This window comes from Eurypyga helias, unplaced genomic scaffold (genome assembly GCF_000690775.1).
Source record: "Eurypyga helias isolate BGI_N326 unplaced genomic scaffold, ASM69077v1 scaffold2086, whole genome shotgun sequence".
Lineage (NCBI taxonomy): Eukaryota > Metazoa > Chordata > Aves > Eurypygiformes > Eurypygidae > Eurypyga > Eurypyga helias.
In genome coordinates, this window is record NW_010254434.1 from 111,294 (window position 1) to 133,327 (window position 22,034).

The 22,034-nt window shown below is 48.0% G+C and overlaps 1 protein-coding gene across 1 annotated transcript in view; it reads right to left on the reverse strand.

Moving 5' to 3' along the window:
- The window catches only part of COL20A1 (collagen, type XX, alpha 1), a 44,999-nt gene extending 23,164 nt beyond the window's left edge, over nucleotides 1-21,835 (reverse strand). Inside the window, exons 1-18 of the mRNA XM_010152960.1 lie at nucleotides 21,755-21,835; nucleotides 19,204-19,314; nucleotides 17,415-17,558; nucleotides 17,010-17,168; nucleotides 15,868-16,068; nucleotides 14,482-14,637; nucleotides 13,652-13,771; nucleotides 13,312-13,476; nucleotides 11,623-11,787; nucleotides 10,120-10,292; nucleotides 9,345-9,474; nucleotides 8,682-8,827; nucleotides 7,176-7,299; nucleotides 6,563-6,702; nucleotides 6,134-6,263; nucleotides 5,516-5,658; nucleotides 4,250-4,382; nucleotides 377-519 (exon numbers count right to left, since the gene is read on the reverse strand). Coding sequence (XP_010151262.1) covers nucleotides 377-519; nucleotides 4,250-4,382; nucleotides 5,516-5,658; nucleotides 6,134-6,263; nucleotides 6,563-6,702; nucleotides 7,176-7,299; nucleotides 8,682-8,827; nucleotides 9,345-9,474; nucleotides 10,120-10,292; nucleotides 11,623-11,787; nucleotides 13,312-13,476; nucleotides 13,652-13,771; nucleotides 14,482-14,637; nucleotides 15,868-16,068; nucleotides 17,010-17,168; nucleotides 17,415-17,558; nucleotides 19,204-19,314; nucleotides 21,755-21,827 — 2,556 coding nt within the window. The 5' untranslated portion in view covers nucleotides 21,828-21,835. The remainder of the gene's footprint in view (nucleotides 1-376; nucleotides 520-4,249; nucleotides 4,383-5,515; nucleotides 5,659-6,133; nucleotides 6,264-6,562; nucleotides 6,703-7,175; nucleotides 7,300-8,681; nucleotides 8,828-9,344; nucleotides 9,475-10,119; nucleotides 10,293-11,622; nucleotides 11,788-13,311; nucleotides 13,477-13,651; nucleotides 13,772-14,481; nucleotides 14,638-15,867; nucleotides 16,069-17,009; nucleotides 17,169-17,414; nucleotides 17,559-19,203; nucleotides 19,315-21,754) is intronic.
- Between the last annotated feature and the right edge of the window lie 199 nt (nucleotides 21,836-22,034).

A 22,034-nucleotide genomic window follows, 5' to 3' on the forward strand; every position in this document is an offset into this window, starting at 1 on the left:
ATTCCTGCGTAGTACAGACAATAGTGAAAGCAAGCTAAGGGTGCCTGGCTACCCATGTCCCAGAGAAGAGTATTTCCCTATGTAAAGACCCCATTAGTGACCATGCAAATGGGTTAGAAGTGCCTTATATCATGGTAACCATTCAGGGTTTGAGCAGAAAATCTGGGTTTTAAAAGGTTAATTAACCTCCCTAATTAACCTGAGGATAAACCTACTGCCCCTCTGCCTCCGAGAACTTGCCACCCCATTTCAGGGAGGGGAGAAAGCTTTGATGGACGCAAATATGTCCATCACAAAGAAATCTGAAGGTCCCCACAATTGTCCCCTTGTCCCTCTGGTCCTGGACCTGACACCTACTAAGCAGCTGGAGACTTACGGTTTGCTGAGCACCGGCGTCAGAAACAGGGTTGTAGGTGATTTTGTAGTGCTGTACACGGCCGTCTGGGGGGGTCCAGTGGACCTGCAGGCTGGTGGGGGTCTCGGAGTCGATGAAGAGGTTGGTGGGTGGACTCCGGGAATCTGCGGCAGGGATTAAAGGTGAACAGCATAAAGGACAGTTAGCAATGTCTATACACTGGCTGAGCAGCACTTGCTTCCAAGCCCATTTCCGAATGCTTCCGTACTCAGCTGTGCTGCACGCCAGCGCCCGGAGCAGAAGCAGCAACCATGGGGACCAGGAGAGAGAAAAGAGATCCTGAAGGGACAAGGATTGCCTGAGTACAACACAGCACAGCTCAGGCATTCAACAATTCAAATCCTAGAACCTGGGAAAAAATCTTGGAATGAAGAGTCCTGGAAGCACAAGGAAAAGAGATCCTTTGTACATCATGGACAAACACCAAACGATACCCTTCATGAAGGCCCAAACTGCAACTGAATTTCATCAAAGATCTGGAGACACACTGGGCAAACATCTTGATTGCTGGTTAAACCTGCATCACACTTCAAAGTTAATCCAGCATAATTCCTAATATTTTCCAGTTTTTTCTTTCTGTTTTAAAATTATTCTGGAAAACCACAGAGCAGCCAGCACACAACGGTTTTGTCTAGTGCTTCTCACACCAACACCCACAGCCTCACAGGGATCACGTACGGTGCCTGAGCTACTCTCGGTTTTCTGGCCCTGGACTGCAATGTATGGATGTGTCCCAAATAAGTGATGGGCTAAGTTGCAGTCAGCCAGAACAGGGTTTACCAGAGACCAAAGCCAAGTAAGTTTTAATTATGGAAATGCATTTCTTTCCCTGGGGTTCTGCTGTGCAGCAAACTGGACCGGGTAACAGAGGCTGTTCTGCTGGAGTGGTTTCTCTGAGCAGGGGCTGAGAGTTCGTAAGAGAAAGGCGGAGGGGGCTAAATCCATCTGCTGCTGGAACAAGGGGGAGAGCATGGGATCATCTGCTCCTGGAGCTTGTTTCCAACCAGCGTCTCACCCTGCACACATGCATGTGTCTGTCCTTGAACCCATGCTGGCGTGAAGACAGAGAAGTCTTGGAGAGAGAAAAGGAAACATTTTATTTAGACTAAAAATGATGGGTGAGCCCTAAAGACAGTCAAGGACACACACTGTAAGGCTCTTCTGCCCACCCAGCAAAGTCTAGAGTGACCTTAGAGCACAGGTTGAATGAAGATCATTTGCATCTTCATTGATCACCTTTCCCTTTTCTGTATAAAATTAGCTTACTTTTTTTGAATCTGAACCAAGTTTGCTGGCAGCTGAACCAGGCTGGAGGCTGTTGCTGTGCATCTCTACGAGGGAAAGCGGAGAAGAAAACAAGTGTGGGAGGTAAAGTCCCTTCAACAGCCCTATTATTAGTGCTGTACTATACGTTTGCATCTTTGCTGGCTGCACTGGCTATTTCCTTCAGCTGAGGTAAGTGGAGACTAAATGAACAAAAGGAAAGTTAAGGAAAGTCTTCTGAGCTGGGTTTATTCTGGAAAGCCCCCAGGCCTGGCGGAATTTGATGGCATGGACCTGACAGCCAGGGGAAAGGTCACCTCCCAAAGCTACCCAGGAGGAAAGAAGCATCTCTGACACAGAGATCACCATCTGTGCCTTCGACTACCTCTTGAACCTCTGCTCCTCCCCAGGAGGAATCCCAGGTTGCTTGCTGTTGGGTCTAAGCACCATCAAAGGCACACTTCCAAATAAGAATAAAACCCTGGAATCCACTCCATCGAAATACTCATCTGCAATGTTTATATAGGTCATGTTTTTTCCCCTTGCTGCCATGGGCTGAAGCTTCTTCCCCACACTCCCTTTTATTTGCAATGTAGGAAGAGCTCACTGAGAAGCTGGATAAAGAACTTGAAGGCATTTATCAGCCCCAGGCTGGAGATGTTTCTGGCACAGCTCAGCTAGAGGAATGGGGCACTTTGTGCTCCAGTTCAGTGCAAAGTCATCCAGGGTGACTCAGGCCAGCTTCAGCAGCAGTTCCCATTGAAGGGGATGCCCAGACAACCTGGCACTGGTGGTAGGAATGAAATTATGGTATCTCAGTTATTTATGTTGCAATGATCTCACTCCACATAAGAAGTTAAAGATTCAAACAAATATTTTTTTTTTAAAGACTGAGTATCAGAGTTTTTCCAGCTACACATCTTAACTCCAGAAGTGATTCTTACTCCTTCTTGCGCTCTCCAAATATTTAATGACACCATTACAACTTAAACATGAAGTGCTGAGCTAGACAAGAAGATAAGAAGGGACCTGCCCCATTTCACTCTCTCCAACTTTTGTTCCTTTTCCAGCTAAAGCTGTTCAGCCATTTTAAGTTGAAATCATAAACATTGTAAGGATAAATATCAAGCCATAACTTTGAAACAAATTTTCTGCTTGCCAGGAAGAAGAGAAACCATGTCCCAGGCCTACCAAATGACACATCACAGTGATGAATGATTCTGATTTTTACAAAAGAGGATGATGTTTCTGATGACCTATTGCCTGTGACAGACTTGTGTCTGCAAGGTCCCTTGGCCTTGAAATGGGTGTTTCAGATGGGGCGAGAGGGATTAACAGTGCTGAATAAGATGAACTTGGTGCTCTCTCCTCACTTCGGGGAGGAACGTGGTTCCATTGCACAAAACCAGCATACAAAGAGCATCACTTTCACCTGGCATTTTTTCCCTTAACCTTCAAAGAAGAAAGTATTCGGAGGAGGATGAAGGACAGGAGAGAAGCTTGTGTTACCAGTGCTCCCTGCTGAGTTTCACTTCAGCCACTGTCCTTAAACTTCAGTGCTTCTTGCAAATTCTACCGAGACATTTTTAAGAGAAACTTCATGACTTGACCTATTCCATGTAAGGGGATGCTGCCAAGGGAGGAAAAGGGAAAAACGACAATGAAAGGAAGAGTTTTCTCAACCCTCTCTAAAGCGTATTTTTGGGATTGTTCAGCGCAGCCTGATCACTGCTATTCACCAGGTTGCAACCCGAAGTCTGCCATCCTGAGGAGAGCAAGGAAGAATAATAATAACATTATTATTTGTTCTTAATAAAACCTGAGGTTCTTATTCCAAGATTGTCATTTACCCTGAGCTTCATCAGCTCAACACCAGCCTAAATGAGTTTATTCTGCTAAGGAGGTTGAGAGCTGAGAGATAAAGGAGGGAAGGATTGCTGCAGTTGAATGAATTGTATTCCATTCACTGCCAACCAGACCATTATACAGGCAATATTAATTAAGAGGACCTCTGGGAGTGCCTCTTTTTAACCTCATATCCTGCCTGTACAAAGTGAGATTTAGATAATGCTTCCAGGCAGAGTGTGCCTGCAGGATTCTCTCTCATTTTTGTAAGTGCCCTCAGATGAAGCACAGCTTAGCAATGACGTATCTGAAGAAATCCTCACCCTCCTTAACAGACAATATTTTACTGACAGGAAACATCCATTAGGCAGCACAGTGACATGTTCAGCTGAACACCCTGCAGAGAGCCAATTCTTTTGCATCAATGCACTATACAGAAGTGGGGGTGGGGAAAGCAACGTATTCTACATGAAACACATTGCAAGAGTATCAGATATATAAAATGCACCAGGCTGCTCATTTTTGCCCAGCCTATTTCTCTTAGCACAAATTCAGAACAATTTAAGATGGAAGCTTGCGTATCTCTAATCACTTTCAGACATTTGTGTTTGGGTTTTCAGAGCTGGAGATGACCAAATCCGAGCTGCTGGTCTGTGTTGGGGTCTGAGGCATCCTGTGCCCTGTTCGTTATCCCCAGGCTGTGGATACCGAGCACGGATCACTTACTGGTCCTGTGCTGAACAGAAACTGTGTCACTTCGAGCACCATCTTTGTAATAGGCCCAGATGGATATTTTATAGTCAGTGTTCTTCTGCAAGCCTGGCAGGACAGCAGTTGCCACGTTTCCAGCAATGGAGAGCTGCAGCAGGGAAAGAAATGAGTCAGAGTCCCCAGGCATCCCCAAGCTAGTTTGTGCCATCCAAGTGTCTGTCTCACAGATTGCCCGTGGGCACAAATGAGTTAGCACTGGGCTTTGGAGACAAAGTTTACTGTTTTGGGTTGAACACATCTAAGCAAAGGCCAAATTTCAGCCCTGATTGATGTGGAATAGATGCCCATGCGTTGCTGCCCAGTTATATCCAGCAGGTACTCCAGTACCGCAGCACACTGCTCTGGCACAGGGCAGTTGACCTGACTGGAGCATGAAATATCTTTACTCAGTTTCCAGGTTTTAGGTGTGCTGGGAACAGAAGCCAGGTACACCCCTTTTCCAGCTCAAACGTGAAGCATTGCATGAGACACTCATCTATTTAAACCACCTTTAAACTGCTGTCTGTATTCATACTGAAAACAGGGGCTTGAGATGGAAGAGGTCACCTGGTCCATCCCTGCCTCTCCTGCACCAGCTCTGTCTCTGGTCCTTCCCCGCAGTGTGTTCCTCAGCTACACCTCATCCTTCTTCAAGAGCAGGATCCCAAAAGTAGTTAGTGCTTACAACTTACTTTCCTTACTGAGGAAAGCAGAAGTTGCTCCACCTGACTTAGAGGCGACACTTCTAGCTATAAATACTTGAGTATTATCTTTGTCTTTTGCAAAACAACTTGACATTGTGAGCTGGTGATTCTCTGCAAACCCAGATCTTTTTCTACTGAATTGCTTCTTAGCTATTTGTTCTACATCCTGTATACCTGTAGTTAATTATTCCTGCCTAAGCTTAATACTTTCTGCTTGTCCCTATTGAATTTCCTCCTTGAGTTTCTCCAGAACACTTCTCCAATCTTCCCAGAACCTGTAGGACACTGGCCCTGCCATCCTGCTGTTCTTCTCGCTTCCGGCACTCAGGGCAACTGCTTCACTGACCAGAGCCAGACCCAGGACAGACCCTGTTGTGTCCCATAGCCTGCGTCGCTGGGTGCTGAACTGTTTAATTCCTGGAGTGCATTAACCTGGAGGGTTTCACACCTCCCTGTGCTACTCTTGCAGCTGAGTTCAGAGCCATCCAGCAGGCACAAAGCCAACCCAGCCTCCCCAGAGCTGTGCATGGGTCCGTACCTCCTGAGGCTTCTCTCCACTGACTGTGCTCCATTTGATCTGATAGACAACCACGTCGGAGGCCGCGACAGCTTCCCACTGCAGTCGGAGGCTGTTCCCAGAGAGCTCGGTAACCTTCAGTGCACGGGGCGGGGGCACCTTTACTGAGGGATGCAGAAGGAGAAGGAGCTGAAGCGCACGCACTGGCAGTGCCTTGTCAGAGCCACGGTGGGAAGCAGATGGTCGGGGAGCAAAACATCAACCAGGCAGATGTCTGAGACCAGTCTGTCTTTCACTTCTTCAGACCCATATGACAACAGCCATCAGGACAGAGAGGGGTAAATTATTTTTAAAACCCTAATTAAGAAGGATTATCTGATTTGTGGAGAGGACACGTATCATGCTGCTGTTGTAAAGGGGAGAAGGCTGGGAGGGCACTCAAGGACACAGGTTTAAACATAACACAGTTGGACATATTCCACACACAAAGAACAACAGTCACCTGGGATTTGTGTAAGAGTTTTGGCCATGATCTCCTGAGACCGGTCTTCAAACCATCCCAGTTGGGACACACACACACACACAAGCCACTTTTGTCACCTGTTACTGGGACCAGAAGCATTTCCGTTTCCTACTTACAGGTGGTAACGTTGCCGGTAATTGGGAAGGAGTCCCCCTCATCATACATAGATCGGACACTGATGAAGTATTGGGTGAGGGATGACAAAGGTCTCAGGACAGTGGATGTTGCAGCGCCAGGAACCTCTACCTGCGGTGGAGGAGCTGTATGAGTAATTGGAGAGGACCATGGGGACAGCTGCAGAGGGCTTAGCACATGGGGGGCAACTGCACCAAAAGTGCCCGTTTCAGAGTTAAAGCAGATAAACTTCCCTGAACCATGCAGCCAAAGGAGTACAAGGCAGTATCTGAGCTCCCAAACTTCTTTTCCACTGACCCCCTGAGGACTCACCTCCCCAGCGTTGCTCCCTCTGCTAGAGACGTAGGAGACGCGGTGAGTATCTGAACTCCCAAACTTCTTTTCCATCCACTGACCCCCTGAGGACTCACCTCCCCAGCGTTGCTCCCTCTGCTAGAGACGTAGGAGACGCGGTGAGCTTTCACGGCCGGAGATGCAGCCTCCCAGCTGACTCGAACAGACGCGTGGCTGAGCTCAGAGAAGCTCAGGTACCTGGGAGGACTTAAGGCCACTGCAACAACAGTTAGTGACAGCACTCCGAAGTTTCATGGGCTGCACAATGGCAATGCCACCGGCTGCCTCCTGCTGCTCTTCGGTGACCCCACCTTGAACTAAGAGACTCATTCACCATGCGGGAAAATATCCTCTTTAGGTCACCACCACGCATGCCTCTAGATGGTCACGATGGGCTACTTGGGTTTTAGGTGAAGAAACAGCCAAATAATTCCTTTTTTCTCCCCTAAAAAAGGACCTCAGGTAACAGTTCTGTCAGGAATTCTCTTACCAGGGGAGAAAAATCACTCCTTTTTCACAGTTCACCTTGTAATTAGAAATCCCCTCGGGGACCATTATTCGCTTAAGATCAGGCGGCAAAGAGGCAGCGTGTCTACAAGTCACATCCACACAATGGGAAACACCTCATTTAACACATGTCTCCGGCCCAAAGTGTTTCTTAACAACCCAGTAAGCAGCAGCAGCACTTACAGGTGGTCTCCTGGATGCTGGCTGGATCACTTGCATCTTCCCCATACATCGCATACACCGCCACAGAGTACTCGGTGCTGGGCGACAGCCCGGCTAGCAGGACCTCGGGCTGAGCCACCTTCACCTGTTAGAGAGATGTTTTGGGGTAGCCTTCAGTTCTGGGGTACCCACCGATGCCCTCAACAGAGCGAGACCTTACAGAGGCACAGGCCCAGGTCCCTTGGGTTACGCTAAGGGGGCTTCTCCACTTCGGGGTTCACCGCTTGGGTAGGTCACTGCCTCTCTTCCCAAGGGACACCAAGCACACTGGGGGCACACATCACCTTCTCCTACCCTGGTCTACAGAGGTGTAAGTCCCTTACACAGAGGTGATGATGCTGTTATCCTGGGTTGGATGAAGGAGGCATGAGAGGGTTGTGATCCCACTTTGCTGCCTGCTGCAGGGGGACCCACAGCAGCCGGGTTGCTGCCACCTGCTGCTAACCCAGCGCTTCCACAGCTATGCTCACTGCAGCAATGCAGCCCAGAGGCTTGTAGGAGCCTGCACACAACGGAGGGGTTTTATGAAAGGTTGGGAACATGTTAATGCTGGTTTTGCGGCCACCCCATAGCCTTGGAGCATTGCACTCTTGCAGTGCGCAGGTCAGGTAGCTGCAGAAATGGTCTCATATGCTAAAACACAATGTTAAATGTTGGTCTCTCTTCAAACATTCTGAATCTTAAAACACCACCACTATTACGGACTGAAAGCAGACTACAGGCGTTAATTGCTCTGATTTGAAAACCATCCTGCATTTGCTCCTATTGCTGTGCACTCAGGGGGCAATCAGAGTCAAAAAACCAATACATGCTTCCCCCCAGTGCTTTTTTTTTTAAATTCATATCCTCAGCCTACAGGTACATGAGAGAGCTCAGTAAAATGCACGCGTTATAAAGGGATCTTCAATGTGTTTAAGGATTTTCTGTTTACTGAAGACAGTTTTATTCTTATGCAGTGTCACAGGTCTGGTTTTAGAGGTCAGCGACAACTGACCTAGCAAATTTTCAATTAACATTTTAAGATAAACAAAGCAAAGACATTTATGTACAGTCGCAAGGATACAGCAATTACACGTGGGGCTGCAGAGATGTGAGTTCAGTGCCTGGGTTTCCAGGGCCCCACGAGGTAGTCAGTTCACTGCCTATGCCTTAATTTCCCATGTGAAACTCTTACAGTTATAAATCACTTTGAGATAAACCACTAAAAAAAAAGAAAACTTCCATGAAAGATGTTACTGGGAATAATACTGATATTTTGTATTTTTTTTTAAACACATGATATCAATTCCCTCCTTCTGAAAGGATTTGTTTCTTGTTCGGAAGCTTGTAGCTCTATTTAAACATTTTCATAGTCCATAAAAACAGAAGGAAGATGCTGTAGCCTAACTGCCGTTAAGGTTAGAGCTGGAACTAAACTCAGCCCACATGGAGAAAAAACGATCTTGTCATTATTCCTGTGAACTCTACCTCTGTCGTATAGTCCTCTGCCCCATCGGGGGCTGCGGAGCAGAGCACCAGGTACTGCGTGGCTCCCTGGGCTGCCTTCCAGCTCAGCCTGATGCTGTTGTGGCTCAGCTCAGAGACGCGCAGGGAGCGAGGGGAAGACAAAGGCACTGAAGGGAAAAACAAGACCGAAAGATATCGTCAGTGTTTGAGGTCTGCGGCAGCTCAAATCCCAGAGGAGACCTGGCTTTGCAACAGCTACTGCAAGCTGGTGGACATCTACCCCACATCTAGCACAGCAGAGCTGCCACCTTACAGGTTTAATTTGTTTGGACCCCAGGGCTAAAACAGCATCCAGGATTTGGAAGGTAATTCTAGCACGGTGTGCTCCTGCCAGGTCAGGGGGAGATCAACACAGTGGTCTCCTCCGCAGAATGACGTAGGTGGAAAGGGACCCTTGCAGGTCTCTGGTACAACCTGCTGCTCAGAGCAGGGCCAAATCAGACCAGGCTCTTGTCTGCCCAGGTTCTGAAGGTCCCCGTGGATGGAGATGGCTGTAGGCAGATTGAACTTGCAGGAGGGGAAAAAGTACAATGCCAAGTTCCAGTCTGAGATGGTCACAAAGAGTAAGCTTTGCTCAGCTGCCCTAACCATGCTTCAGCATCATTCTCTCTACTCACGACCTACATGTGGAGGTGACGCCTCTCAGTCCATCCCCAACAACCGTGTCGTAAATAGGAAACACTGACACCAGATACTCCGTGTGCGAGGTCAGATTGGAAAGCCGCAAAGAGGAGACTGCTCCGTCTAAAACCACCTGAAAGAACAAAGGAGGGATGTCAAGGTGGGGAGGTGCTAGCCGCTCTGTAGCAAAGGAATGGCTGAGCTGGCCTTCCCAAGCAAGCGTGGCTTCTTTGTGGCACAGCTGTGACCGTAAACATGAAGTCCAGCTGCCCCCTGCATCTTGTGCCAGCTAGCATCTCCCCAGAATAGAGAGGTAAGAGGCAATAAGCATTCCTGGCCTCTAAGTCTGGGATCTGTGCAAACACCAAGAACAAGACTCGAATTGTGCTCCCACTGAAATCAATGGAAATCCACTGACAATTTGGATTTCTAAGTCAGGTCCATCCCAGATGAGCATCCTTGAACAACCTCTGTGTCCTCTTTGAGTCAAACAGATGCTCTAGGGAGGGGACAACATTGCATAAGAGAAAAACTGGCATCGGCATGGCTTGCAGTATTTCTAGCAGGATGATATTTATTTGATGTCCTCTTCCATCTTGTCAACCTATCAGCTGGTCACATTTACACTCAGTGTGCATTTAATTTAATCTCTGTCTTTAGATTTTGTCCTACAGGAACTACCTTCTACCTTCATCTCTTTGTCTTCTCGAGTCTACTTAAATTCCCAGCCATCATCTGGAAGATACTAGCCTCAGATGCCCAGAGAAAGGTCTCTTACCTCTTTGGGGATGCCGCCCTTAGATGGATAATACACAATCCGGTATTTCTTTGGTGGTCTCAGAGGAGGGCTCCAGGTCAAGTGCATGCTCTTCGAGGTCACAGCTGATATTTTAAGGTCAGTTGGGCTCAGCTGGGGACCCGTGTTCACAGTGATATCTTTCACAGCGCTGCCTAGGAATTAAAAACATAGTTAGCTTCTTATATTCAGATTCCACATTCTAAACGTACTTCCTAGCTCACGACTGACATTTTTCAAATCAAGTTACAGTCTCCTTCCCTATAGAAACTGTTCCGAATGGCTCAGAAATAAATACTTTAAAACTGGGCATACAGAGAGCATAAACACTCCATAGGGAACAGGCTGTGTATTTTGCTGGGTGCTAGAAACATTTTTTCAATATCAGTCAGAATTTCTGGCTGTAACCAGGTGACCCAGCTTTTGTCAGTCATGAAAATTTATCAAACCAAACAAGCAGAAGATATTTTGGTTTCTTTTTTGAGCAGACATTTTTCTTTAGCCTAATCTGCACCTTTGAAAAATGTCTAGTTATACTGAACAAGTACAAATTAAAAAGGATGATTCAATATATTTGTATGAATCTCCAGAGCATTAAAATAAAAGTATGTTTGAAAGTCAGACTTTCTCATTCTCCTTAGGGCAATCTTAGAACAGAGAGAGATGGAAATATGTACACGGTATTTCTCCTGAGGAACTAAGCTAACATCTGGAGTGGTTCTTCACTCTCTGCTTCATCACAGAAGCTGCTTTCCAGCAAAGGAAAAAAATAGGCTATTTGCTTTAACTTGAAAATGTCTTGAATATCCATCATTTCAAGTAAAGTGTGGGGAGAAATAATGTGTTTACATGTTTTATCATCTTCTCTTCCTACCTCCCCATTTTCCCCACACACTCTCTCTAATATATTCTCAAATTAGTTCTTTTGCTTTGTCTCCCTCCTCTTGGTTGGGAGAAACTCCAAAAAGGAGAGGGTTACAATGCATTTGTCACACTGTATGGTAATGGAAGAGGGAAAAGAAATCCCCTCTTCCCTAGAATGGTAGCTGCTGTCATTCGGTGATTGTATCCACCAGGATTTATCCAAACCCCTGGTAAAAATGACTGTTGCCTGTATTGGCTCACAGGCCAAAAGCAGCTATCTAAACCAAGAGCATCAGGATGGAAACATCTACAGGTAACACCTCTCTGCGAGTCATTAGAGAGAGCAGGGACTCTGCAGTGGAGTGAGAGTGGAAAAACTGCATCCAGAGGGTCTTGTAGAAGGACCCTAACAGGAAAAACTGGCCAACACACTGACGTGCCAAGGCCCGTTGTCAAGAGGGCTGAGCAGGGAGATCAGCACCGGAGGAGAAGTTAGGTGGTGCTAACAGGGTGGTGGAGCTCATGGATGCAAAGGTATGAGACAGGGTCAGTCCTGGTGGCAAGGGGGGTGGATGGCGAGCAAAAGGCAGCTCAGCCCTCACTGAGGAGGTTTCGCTTCACCTGCGTTTTCCTTGTTGCTCTTCTCTTTGATCCTGGTGCACAGGACCTGGGTGAGTCTGCCAACCAGAGAGCTCAGCAGTGGGAAATCCAGCACGTTGTACACTGTGAGCTCCAGCGGCTCCGAGGCCACCTGCTTCAGCTCTGCCTCGTCCGCGTTCTTCACCCCTGCAACCAGAGCACAGAAGGGGAGTGAGAAAACTCCCCACAGAGAAGCAGCTTCTGTCCTGTTTCTCCAGGGGCAGGATGGGTTCACCATTGTCCTGCTCTCCAAGCACAGCCTCCCAGTGGGGTGGTGGTGTCTGAGAATGGCCTTGGGCTTTCCCGCAGCCCAAGCCTGGGAAGGGCTTTCCCGCAGCCCAAGCCTGGGAAGGGCTTTCAGCTCTGTGGGCTCAGGTCTGTTGTGGCCCGGAGAGAGTGCAGTGAATCCTTTTCCTGTTTTCCTGCCTCCTCACCACTTGCTGGCTTTGCTACCAGAAAGGCGGGTATTTTTCACCCTAAGAGGCAGTTGGCATAAGTGGGGGAAGGAGTGAATGAATAAACAATTTTATATTTATGAGGTGTTGGCACTCCCCACAGAGACCCTGTTCATCAGATCACCACGCTGCATTTCAAGAGTCAGGGATGAGCAAAATGCAGACCATTTATTTAGCAGAACTTTACCATCACAGAGCATCCTCCATCCCTATCCTTCTGCTCCCCATCCTCATTAACCCTCTGCAGACCAAGCTCCACTGCATACAACTTACTTTGCTTCTCATTCCCCTAACATTGCCCAGGCAGTACCATGGTCAGACGGGGATCCCGCCTGGTTTCTCAAATCCAAGACCATTACCAGCTTTGCTAGCCTCCTTCTCCTCACTCTTGGAGTGATAACCATGGTTATTGAGATTAATACTCAGGTCCTGATGTCTAAGGACCAAAGAACATGACCTTCCTCTAACCAGAGAGCAAAGACCCCAGCCAGGAGCAGATCTCCGAGTGATTTCAGGGACGCAGATGGTCTGTTGTGCTGCCCAACACATAGCTGAGGCTCAGCAGCTCCGCTCAGTCCACGAAAGCAGTCACAGCACCAGCCACTTAGCTACATAACCCTATGCAATAAACCCTTCCCTGTGTGTTCCTCACAGAAATTAGCACTTAAAGTTTTGGGGATTGCAATTTTAGAAGAGTTTTCCTTGTAACTTTATTGCTCATGTGTTAGACTCTAGCAGACTCATACAGTCATCAAGGACAGAGCTGTTCAAGGCCATTTTGTGTCTCATTATTGCTGCTGGATAGTGAAGAGCAGATAATGTTATTATTCAGAGAAATGGAAAGTTGTGAGAGGCAATAATTATAAAGGAGGTTCTCCTGCCCCCTCCAATACAATGTTCTCTTGCCTAATTCCACAGCTGAGAATATTGTTCTCATGGCCCAGGTGTCAGGCTCACAAAGGTCTTCAGATGAAAGGTGTGAAATCTCTCATGTGAATGCGTGGTTTTCCTAAATAAACAAAATACCCTTTGAAGACACTGTCTGTGCTGAATAAATGAGTTAATTTTCATCTTAGGCACAATGTAATGAGGTCTTACCCACTATCATAACTCTACAGCCTCAGGACGCTTCTATCAAGATTGAGGGAACAAAACCTTCAGTGAACAGCAAAATAAGTTGTCTTTTCCTACAGCTTATCGATGGCTGTGATCTTACCAATGGCAAATATCTCTATGCCCAGGTTTTTCAAGGTCTGAGCGGCCAGGTTGGCATCATCCTGGGATTTTCCATCGGTCAGGAGTATTACCAACTTCTCTGCCTCCAGCCGGGCACCAGCATCTGGTTTCAGATTCTGCTCCAGGACGTGGGTCAGTGCCAGACCTGGGGAGGAGCAGAGATGGATGATGTGCTACAGCCTTGCAGACAACCCCCCCACCTTTACCCTTTTCTATGCTCCAGTGGCCTTGGTCCCCATGGAGGATGTCATCCCATGGGAACAGCTTCCCCCACTGCAGCCACACAGATCCTTTAGCAGAGACCCGAGAGCTGGATTTACCTGTAAAGGTGTTGCCGCCCTTGTACCGCAAATTCCTCACGGCCTCCAGCACCTGGTCCCTCGTAGAGTAAGCACTCAGCTCCCACTCTGTGCGGGGATCGCTGCTGTACTGGGACAGCCCTGGGGATGGCAAGAGCTATCAGCATCACACAAGGCAAGCTGCTAGAGGTGACCCACTCTGGGGAGGCCGTGGGAGGATGACACAAAGTCATGAAAGGGAGTGGGGATGAGCAGATTTGGTTTTTAGCTCCACTTTTCTGCATGGTTCTTGTCTTGCAGGCAGCAAGGTGATGCCTCAGACCCCCCTGGGTACAGTGGTGCTTAGCTCTGGTGATGCTCTGAAGTACTCAATAAGGTCTCAGTGTTAATCGGGGTCAGACTAGTCAGCTGCAAGGAGTGGGGCGGAATTACACTGCCCTGTCTCAGGTACCGCCTGGCCAGTGTCAGCATCACTCAGAACTGGAAGCAGCACCCTTCTTAGCTGAACTCAAAGCAGCTTCTGTGTGGCATTGCCATCACATCTGGTTGTGTGGTGCTTTGGAGGCTAAGCACCTCCTTGGAGGTTGGTACCAAATCCCAAATGTGTCCCAGCATCCGACCTGGTGCTGTCGTGCTGCCCTGAAGACATCACTTCTGTTCACTGTGCAGCTATTGCTTACAGACACTAGAGGCCAGAGTTTCCTACCAGATGGGAAAACCGGTGAAGAGCAGAAAGCAGGACCCCACCTTGAAGGAATGAAATCTCAGAGTAGCACACAACCACAGGAACAGAGATCAAGCCCTCTTTGAACACAGCCTTCCCAAGCTTAGGAAACAGGAAAGTGTCCTACCTACTCTTATCTTGTCTTGGGCAATACTGAATGGGGAAATCAAATTGCTCAGAAACTCTTTAATGAGCTTGAAGTTGCTGCGTCCAATGCTCCAAGATCCATCCACAAGCAGGACGATATCAGTCATTGCAGATGTGTCACACTTAAACTGGGAACCTGGGAGGGGTAAAAAGTTTGATATGGAGAGAAGCAATTCTAAAAGAGCAAAATCCGATTCTGTTTCAAGATAAAAAGCAAATCTGCAGTGTAAGGCCTTTTCTGGATGGTGGATTGCACCATCTGTCAGCATCTGACACATCCCAGCATCCTGGGAAAACCATGTGACCGAGGGTAACCCATCTCAGTACCAAGAAAATGAGTGGTGCACAGCTGCATTTCTGCAAAGAATGAGTTAAAGCTGTCAGGAGCTGTGTGTCTAACCCAAGCACTGCTCTCTACAAGCTGTCAGCTCCATTAAGTCTCAACCCCAGACCAGTGCTTCCCTTTTATCTAGCCTAGGTCTCAAAGAATTGCAGGTGATTGCTGAATTCCATTCCATCATGAGATCCCCTGTGGGCTATAATTATTTCGTGGCTTTATATTAAATCCAGTGTCTCCGCAAAAACCTGCTGGCATCACAGATACTCAATCCCTGCCCTTCTCCCCACCCCAGGCCTGAAGCTTAACAGAGGATAAGATAAGGCATGTTGCTGATCAAATGCATCTTCCCCAAATATTTTTCGGATGGGGGATTTTCCATCTTTGGCAGAAGGCAATAGACAATTCCATCAAGATTCAGTGGGCTGCAACGAGGCTACTCTCCTATCTTTTTCACAGCCATGGATTCCTACTGGCCTCAAGGGACCAAATTAGGATGCTCTGGCCAATCCCATTCCCACCATCCCGACAGTGCTGTGAGCCATCTGCCCTGCCATAGTCTCAACTAATGGATCTGAAGGATCATCATGGATCAGTTATCTAGGAAACATGAAGAACTAGTCCAGGAGGTGGAGTAGGTTGGGCAACCAACATCACTGCTGCGTTCCTCCCCTGTAGAAGGCTCGGAAAGGCCTGTGGCTGGAGGGGTCTGTTTAAGAACACAAACTCTTACGTGGGTGTGTTAAAGTGGGGGGACATGTAGCAACATGAAGAGAGAGAATAGCGGCAAATCAATAAATTAAACCATCTGGAAGGAATTTTTGGCCTAGCTCCAGTTTGCCTTAAAGTCCGTGATGTTCTGCAGGACTCCAAACTTCTCCAGTGACCCCTGACAGTCCCCCAAAGCAAGATCTAGCATTTTAAAGCAGAATCAGCAGCACTTTTGTTCTTTAAAATCTTCGTGACAGACAGTATTCAACAAGCTTTAGGGAAAACAGTGGAGAAGATGATGTTTGCAACCCCTCTCACCTCGCCTCAATGAATCCTTTGTGGGTTTTTCTTTTCCTAGGGACTCCAGCTCCGAGCTTGCTGGAGTGCGCTGGGATGACTTTGTTGGTGGTGGAGTTGTTGCTGTCACGCCGGCCTCCGCACTGGGCTGGTTTCTTGTGGGTTCTCCTGAGCCCTTTGGCTGAGTCCCCTTCTGCCTTTTCTTTTCAGCTCTGTCCTTTGCTGTGCTCCAAAGAGAAAAAGTCCGCTGTCCCAAGATGTGTTATCCCCATGCAACCTGCTGCACCCATCGACTGATTTCAGCCACGTTTGACAGAGGTGTAGAAGGTTCAGAGAGGATAAAAGTCAAAGTCTTTAAGGAAATAGGTAGCTAGATAAAGGAGACCATCTTCAGTCATGCCTTTCTCTGTGAAAGGCTGCACACGTGGGCTCTTGAGTTAATAACATCAGTAATATATCACATCAAAAGTTTGTCCTTCCTGTTATCTTTGACAATTAAAAAAAATGAATGTTTATAAAATATAAACCAGGGAAAACAAGTACTCTCCAGACCTTGGCAATCTGAGACTTGGAAGCATCCTGAGCTAGTACAAGTCATTTTATATAATGGCCCTGATGGATCTTTCTTCCATCAATATGTATAATTGCCTTTTGAACTCATTCAAACCCTGTTGCCAGACACCTGAGGATCTATGCAGTTATATACAGTCCTCGGCCATAGGGGAGGGCTCACACCTTCCTCTAGACCATCTGCAGCCATCCTTGGGACACAGAGCCTGGAAATCTGGCATCACCAGCCCCAGTGCTGAGGGAGCATCTTGTTCTCATGTGTCTGCTCCCAGTTGGAGGATTTGGCTGTATCTATTCAATCTGAATACCTGTCAGCACCAGGAACACACAGATGTGCTTTGTCAGGTTGGACAGTTTGGCTGGCATGAGGGACAAATATTTTTATGCTGCTTACTGTGTTTTTGTCATTAAGAGGTGCACACAAGAGATGAGACTGGCCTAACACATCTCACTGAATGAATGTCCCTGATGAAGCAGGGGTTGCAGGGGGAGGGTTGGAATGGTTTTAGGGACAATGGTGCTTAATGCTCCAGCCATGGTAGGATGGCAGAGGCCATAGCTCCAACTTCAATCCAGCGGTCCAGTGCACCCACCTGGCTGTGTCAAGACAGTGTTCAGGGGTGGTGGGGTGGCCTCTGCCAGCCCGCTGTGCTCAGCTGCTGAGCTCCCCGAAGAGGTGAGATTCTTTCCTGATGCAGTTCCTGTGCTCCTTCTGTTATTTCTAGTCTGGGATGCATTTTTGAGCTCCTCTACTGTAGGAAGATCAAAAACAGGAAGAGAGAGACAATCTAGACAGGTCTGTGAGTCACAGCCCATCCGTCATCCCCTGGGTCTTCACCATCCCCCTTTCTAACCTGCCAACCAATGGTTAGAAATAACAGTCTCTGTGATTGCCACACAGTCTACAGGGCATTTGCCAGAGGATGCGCTCTGAGGAGATGCATCTCCAAGAGCCTCAGGAGCCCTCTGAATGCTAAAATGTAGCGCGCTCTACTTACTCACAAATTTCCTCTTGGCAAACAGAGCTTCTTGGGAGCCATTGAGCACATAGACCTGCAGTGTGTATTCCTTGGTAGGGCTCAGGCCCCCCACTGTGGCTTTGGGACTCTTGGTTTTCAGCATGACTTCTTGCTCTGAGTCCCCTGAGGTGGGATGAAGCCACAGTTGAGAGACTGTTAGAGCTTAAATTTAAGCTGACAGTAACAAAAGCACAGCTGAAATGCAGAGAATGTGTGCCTAGGGACCTCAGTCAACTCCTATATCTTTTTTTTTTTTATTTTGTGGGTCTCTGATTCTTCCCAACCCAGAGTTGAGAACGTTTGTGGGTTTTTTTTAAAATCCCTGATATGTGCCCAGAATGGAAAACCAGTTCCCATCCATCACTAATGCAACACTTGCCAACTTCTCAAGGAGATGCTGAGTGAAAAGCCAGTCTTCAGAGGGTAAAGACTGGGCAATTACTAGTAAAGACTGACCAAAAATATCCAACTAATTGATGTGCTTGAGACCATATGTGACAAAATGAGGAAGGGGCTTGATGTTTTCAGAGGTCATCACTGCTACTTGGGAATCATCTTACTTATCCCGACCACGCTCGCTGTGCTGTCAGCTCATCTCTGGGGCTGGCACTGCCTCCAGACCCCTCCAGCCATGCCCCACGGTGTTGGGACCTGTCCTGGGTCTGTGATGCCTCAGCCAGCCAGGAACTGGGGCATTTCTGTGCTGGCACAGCACTGAACAGATGGAGCAAGGCAGCTCTGCAAAGCAGCAGCCAATTCTGTCCCACACAAAAAAAGGGAGAGAGGTAAACTAGCTCCCTAAAATCCTCTGATTCAGAAAGGTTATAAGATTCAAATTATGGGTCTGGATGTGTTTCTGACCCCACCATCCCTGTGCTCGTGCCTAGGAGTTCCCCAGCCTACAAGGGAAAGCCTCAGGCATGTGCCGGGAGTTCCACAGGGATTCCCTGCATTCCCAGAATGCTCATTTCTTTCAGATGGCTGAGGCCTGGGGACGAGCAGGGCAAGGAAGGAATGAGAAACCTCTTTCTCCAGCTTGGGAAACAGGTGGGGGCTGAGCTAAAAGCAGGTGGATGATCACAAGAGCTCTGCCCACATGCACTCCTGCCTGGCAACTCTCTTGGAGAGCGCCAGTGACTGCCACCCAAACGTCAGCCAAGCCTAAGGCTGCCTCCAACCATTGCTCCCCATCGAGGGATATCGTGTCCTTCCAACACCACCATGTTCAGAGTCCCAAGTCAGGGAGAGCTGGAGACTGGCCAGGGCAGGGAGCCGTGGGGCTGAGCCCACACATCCAGAGTCAAGGACTTCCCATCCCATGACCCTGCAGGCTGGGGGAGCTGGGAGCTCCCACCAACAAGCCAGACAATGAACCTTTCTTCATCTTTTTTCTCACACAGTCCCGAACTGCTACACTTTTTGGCTAAGGCTTTACCCCTAAGATGAAAAGGGCTGAATTTTGTCTCTCTCATAAACGAGTGATAGAGGGACTGTGCCTGCACTGACGTGGGACTGCGGACAGCTCTCGTGGTAGCCAGAAAGGCTCCTTGTCCATACTGTGTGAGCAGCCCAGTGGGAAGATTTGATCTAGGAATTAACACTTGAAACCAGAACAACCAGTGGATAATTCCCTTTGTCTTACCTCTGCCGCCTTAAGGTCTAAATAATGCTCTTACTTACATCCTGTTGTCCACCCGGAGGTGGAGCCCAGTCCCTCCTTCATACACAAATCTCTGCTGGGTCTGAGCTCCAACCCTTTAGCACATACCTGCCATGGGCTTTACCCGAACTTTGTAGCCGTTGATGTTCCCTTCAGTCTCTTTCCATTTCATTTGCAGCCTGTCTTCTGAAAGGACAGTGAGTTTCAGCCGGCCTGACCCTGGGGAGGAGGAGACGTGTCCGTGCTGTTATGGATGCAATTCCTCCCTCTGCACAAAACGCCACATATACCATCTTCCCTATGGACACGGGAACAGTTGCAGTGCAAGAGGAAACCTTCACCATCCCATAGAAGTCCTCAGCATCCCCTGACACCACACAGCAACTCTTCCAGTCCCCCTGCACCTCTTCCAGGAATTCTACCCTGCAAATGTGCAGACCCCACCCTATGCAGAGAGGGGTTTAAATGAGACCTCCACATACACTCCTGCAGCCAGGGAAAACAGCCTGCCATGGAAGCGAGGGCTTTCTCTGCATCCCTCACATCTTGGAGGACTTTTCTGGGAGATTTCATGCAGAATGTTTAGTTTCAGCAAGTGGGTTTAGTGCAAACATCTGAAATGAGAGGGCAAAAAATAGATGAAAAAGCTCAGTGAGGCTCTTCAGTAGGTTTGAGCTGCTGAGAAATACAGAAATTCCCCGAGTGAAATTCCTATACTTCTGCAGACAGAGAATTTCAGAGGAAGCTCCAAGGTCCAGCTGGGTTTAGAAAGGAAGAAAAAAAAAAAAAAAAAAAGAAGAAATAAAACCTCATAAAGTGTAAATAACAGTTCCTGGCAGGACCATAACTCATGGGCACCAGCTCATATCAGTTTGCTGCAGGGAACAGCAAACTAAATGACAAATCCCGAGGTAAAAAACAATATCAGGCAAGGAGGCAAAAAGAAGAAAGAGCACATTCCCCTGTCATCTCCAGATTTCACAGACCTCTTTTAAACCTCAGCTAAATGTCTGAACTCATGTGTCACTTCTGGAATCAATGCTTCCTTGGCCAAGCACAGCTGTACTGTCGTACAAACGCCACCACATGAAACTTTTTCACTTGACTGGCTGTAGGATGGCAACTGAGCAGATTTATCTCCCCTCCTTCCTGACACTGTACCTACAGCTGCCTTACCAGCAGGTCGCCCTAATTTGCAATGGGCAAGCACATCCTTTGCCCGCACTATAAGCATCTGCACTCGGATGCCCACCCTCGTTTGCAGTTGTTGCCAATCTCCTTCCCTTTACCATTACTCCTAATAAAAGTTTTGGATGACCTGGAGCGTCCTGCTCAGGGCTGGCAAAATGTGTGTTGGACTCCTCAGGTCCCTCATCAGGTCTTGCATCACATCCAGACCTCTCCTGACATCTTTGCCATGAAGTCACAGCCCAGGAAAGCAGTGAGAGCTGGCAGTGAGGACTCACTTGTCTCAGCCCAACATCTGTGCCTTAACCTTTCCTTGCAGAGACTTCCTGCAGGCTGCCCAACAAGCAGATAACTATTTTGGGGAAACAAAGCTCAGATTCACATCTCACCCCAGGCAAATCTGAAGAAGAAGCAAGAAAACATGAGAAAGAGGGGGTGAGGGGGAAAATAAAATCCCAGAATCACGCCTAAGAGAAATGGTGAAAGATCATGGAACAATGAGGGGAATTCATAGTTAGATTAAACATGGAGCTGTCTTCTTTTGGACAAGTGTGGTCCAGCTCCTCAGCCATCACTCTAGGAGCCGGGAAGCTAAAAAGGCAAGAATGTCCCCAGACAGATCAGAAAGGACAGCATCCTCTAAAGCACCATTATGTGCTGGATGCAAATGAACCCCAGTGCCATGAAAGCTCCACTGTTTCCCTGCCCCGTGTTGGATGTGTGTTATTTGGTGCTGTAACCTTGAGCTCCGGCTCATAGGGAGTTAAGCCCGGACTTCACTGCAGAGGCTGGTCTGGAAGATAATGTGAAGTGCCACCACTGCTCTAGAAACCTTTCTGCCTGACCACTTCCACAGAAGGTTCCAACATAACATAAAGGTGGACCTTCAGCATCAGAAAGGCTGTGGTGAGGTGCTGTAGGTATTTTCTGGCTGTTGATGGTACAATGGAAGCACTGTGTTACAGGACTGCACCTCACGTGTTTGCCTATCCAGATATTGCACCATGTATCCCGATACATGTTCAAAGCAATAGTTTTGGAGTGCAGGACGGATGCAATTACTAACAGAAGCAACATTGCTTTTTCTTCCTGTTTCTCAAGCTCCTTTTGCAGATCGCATAAGCACCCTTCATGGCTTACACAGGCTGAAATGCATTCCTGGTACAACCGAGCAGCGTGCTAACCTGCTGCCAGTGGTAAGGACAGGCTTTGCAGGGTGGGGAGGGATCGAGGTACTTGCCCACATGAGCCCCCTCATCTCCCGGTGCTCTTCATGTGTGGGAATGGGCTGTTTGGAGCTCCAGCAACAGACACCAGAGCACAGCAGTCCCCTGAAATCCTGCGTGTCACTGGGAATGTCCCTTGCACGTGGTGTCACTGCTGATAGGAAGGGCTTGGGCTGGGCAGGATAACCCAGGTGACAGCCAAATCGCAGGAAATTGCCAGGAGCAAGGGCAGGAGGGCTCCTTACCTTGGCCCACTCGTCCCCAGACATGGCTCGCCACAGGCAGGCAGGCAAAAAAGAAACAAGTGCGAATCAGCATGGTGACCAGGACCTATGAGAAGGCAAACACCAGGAGGGAGACTTAGAAGTCACTTTTCACCATGAAAATATCCAGATTTCTTGCAGTCCTCAGTTACGGGACCACAGGCTGAGACCTACCACTCTACACATCACTGGCAGCACTGAAAGAGCGGATGGAGAAGCACGTACTGATTTTTCTGCAATTCTGATATATTATTTTATATAT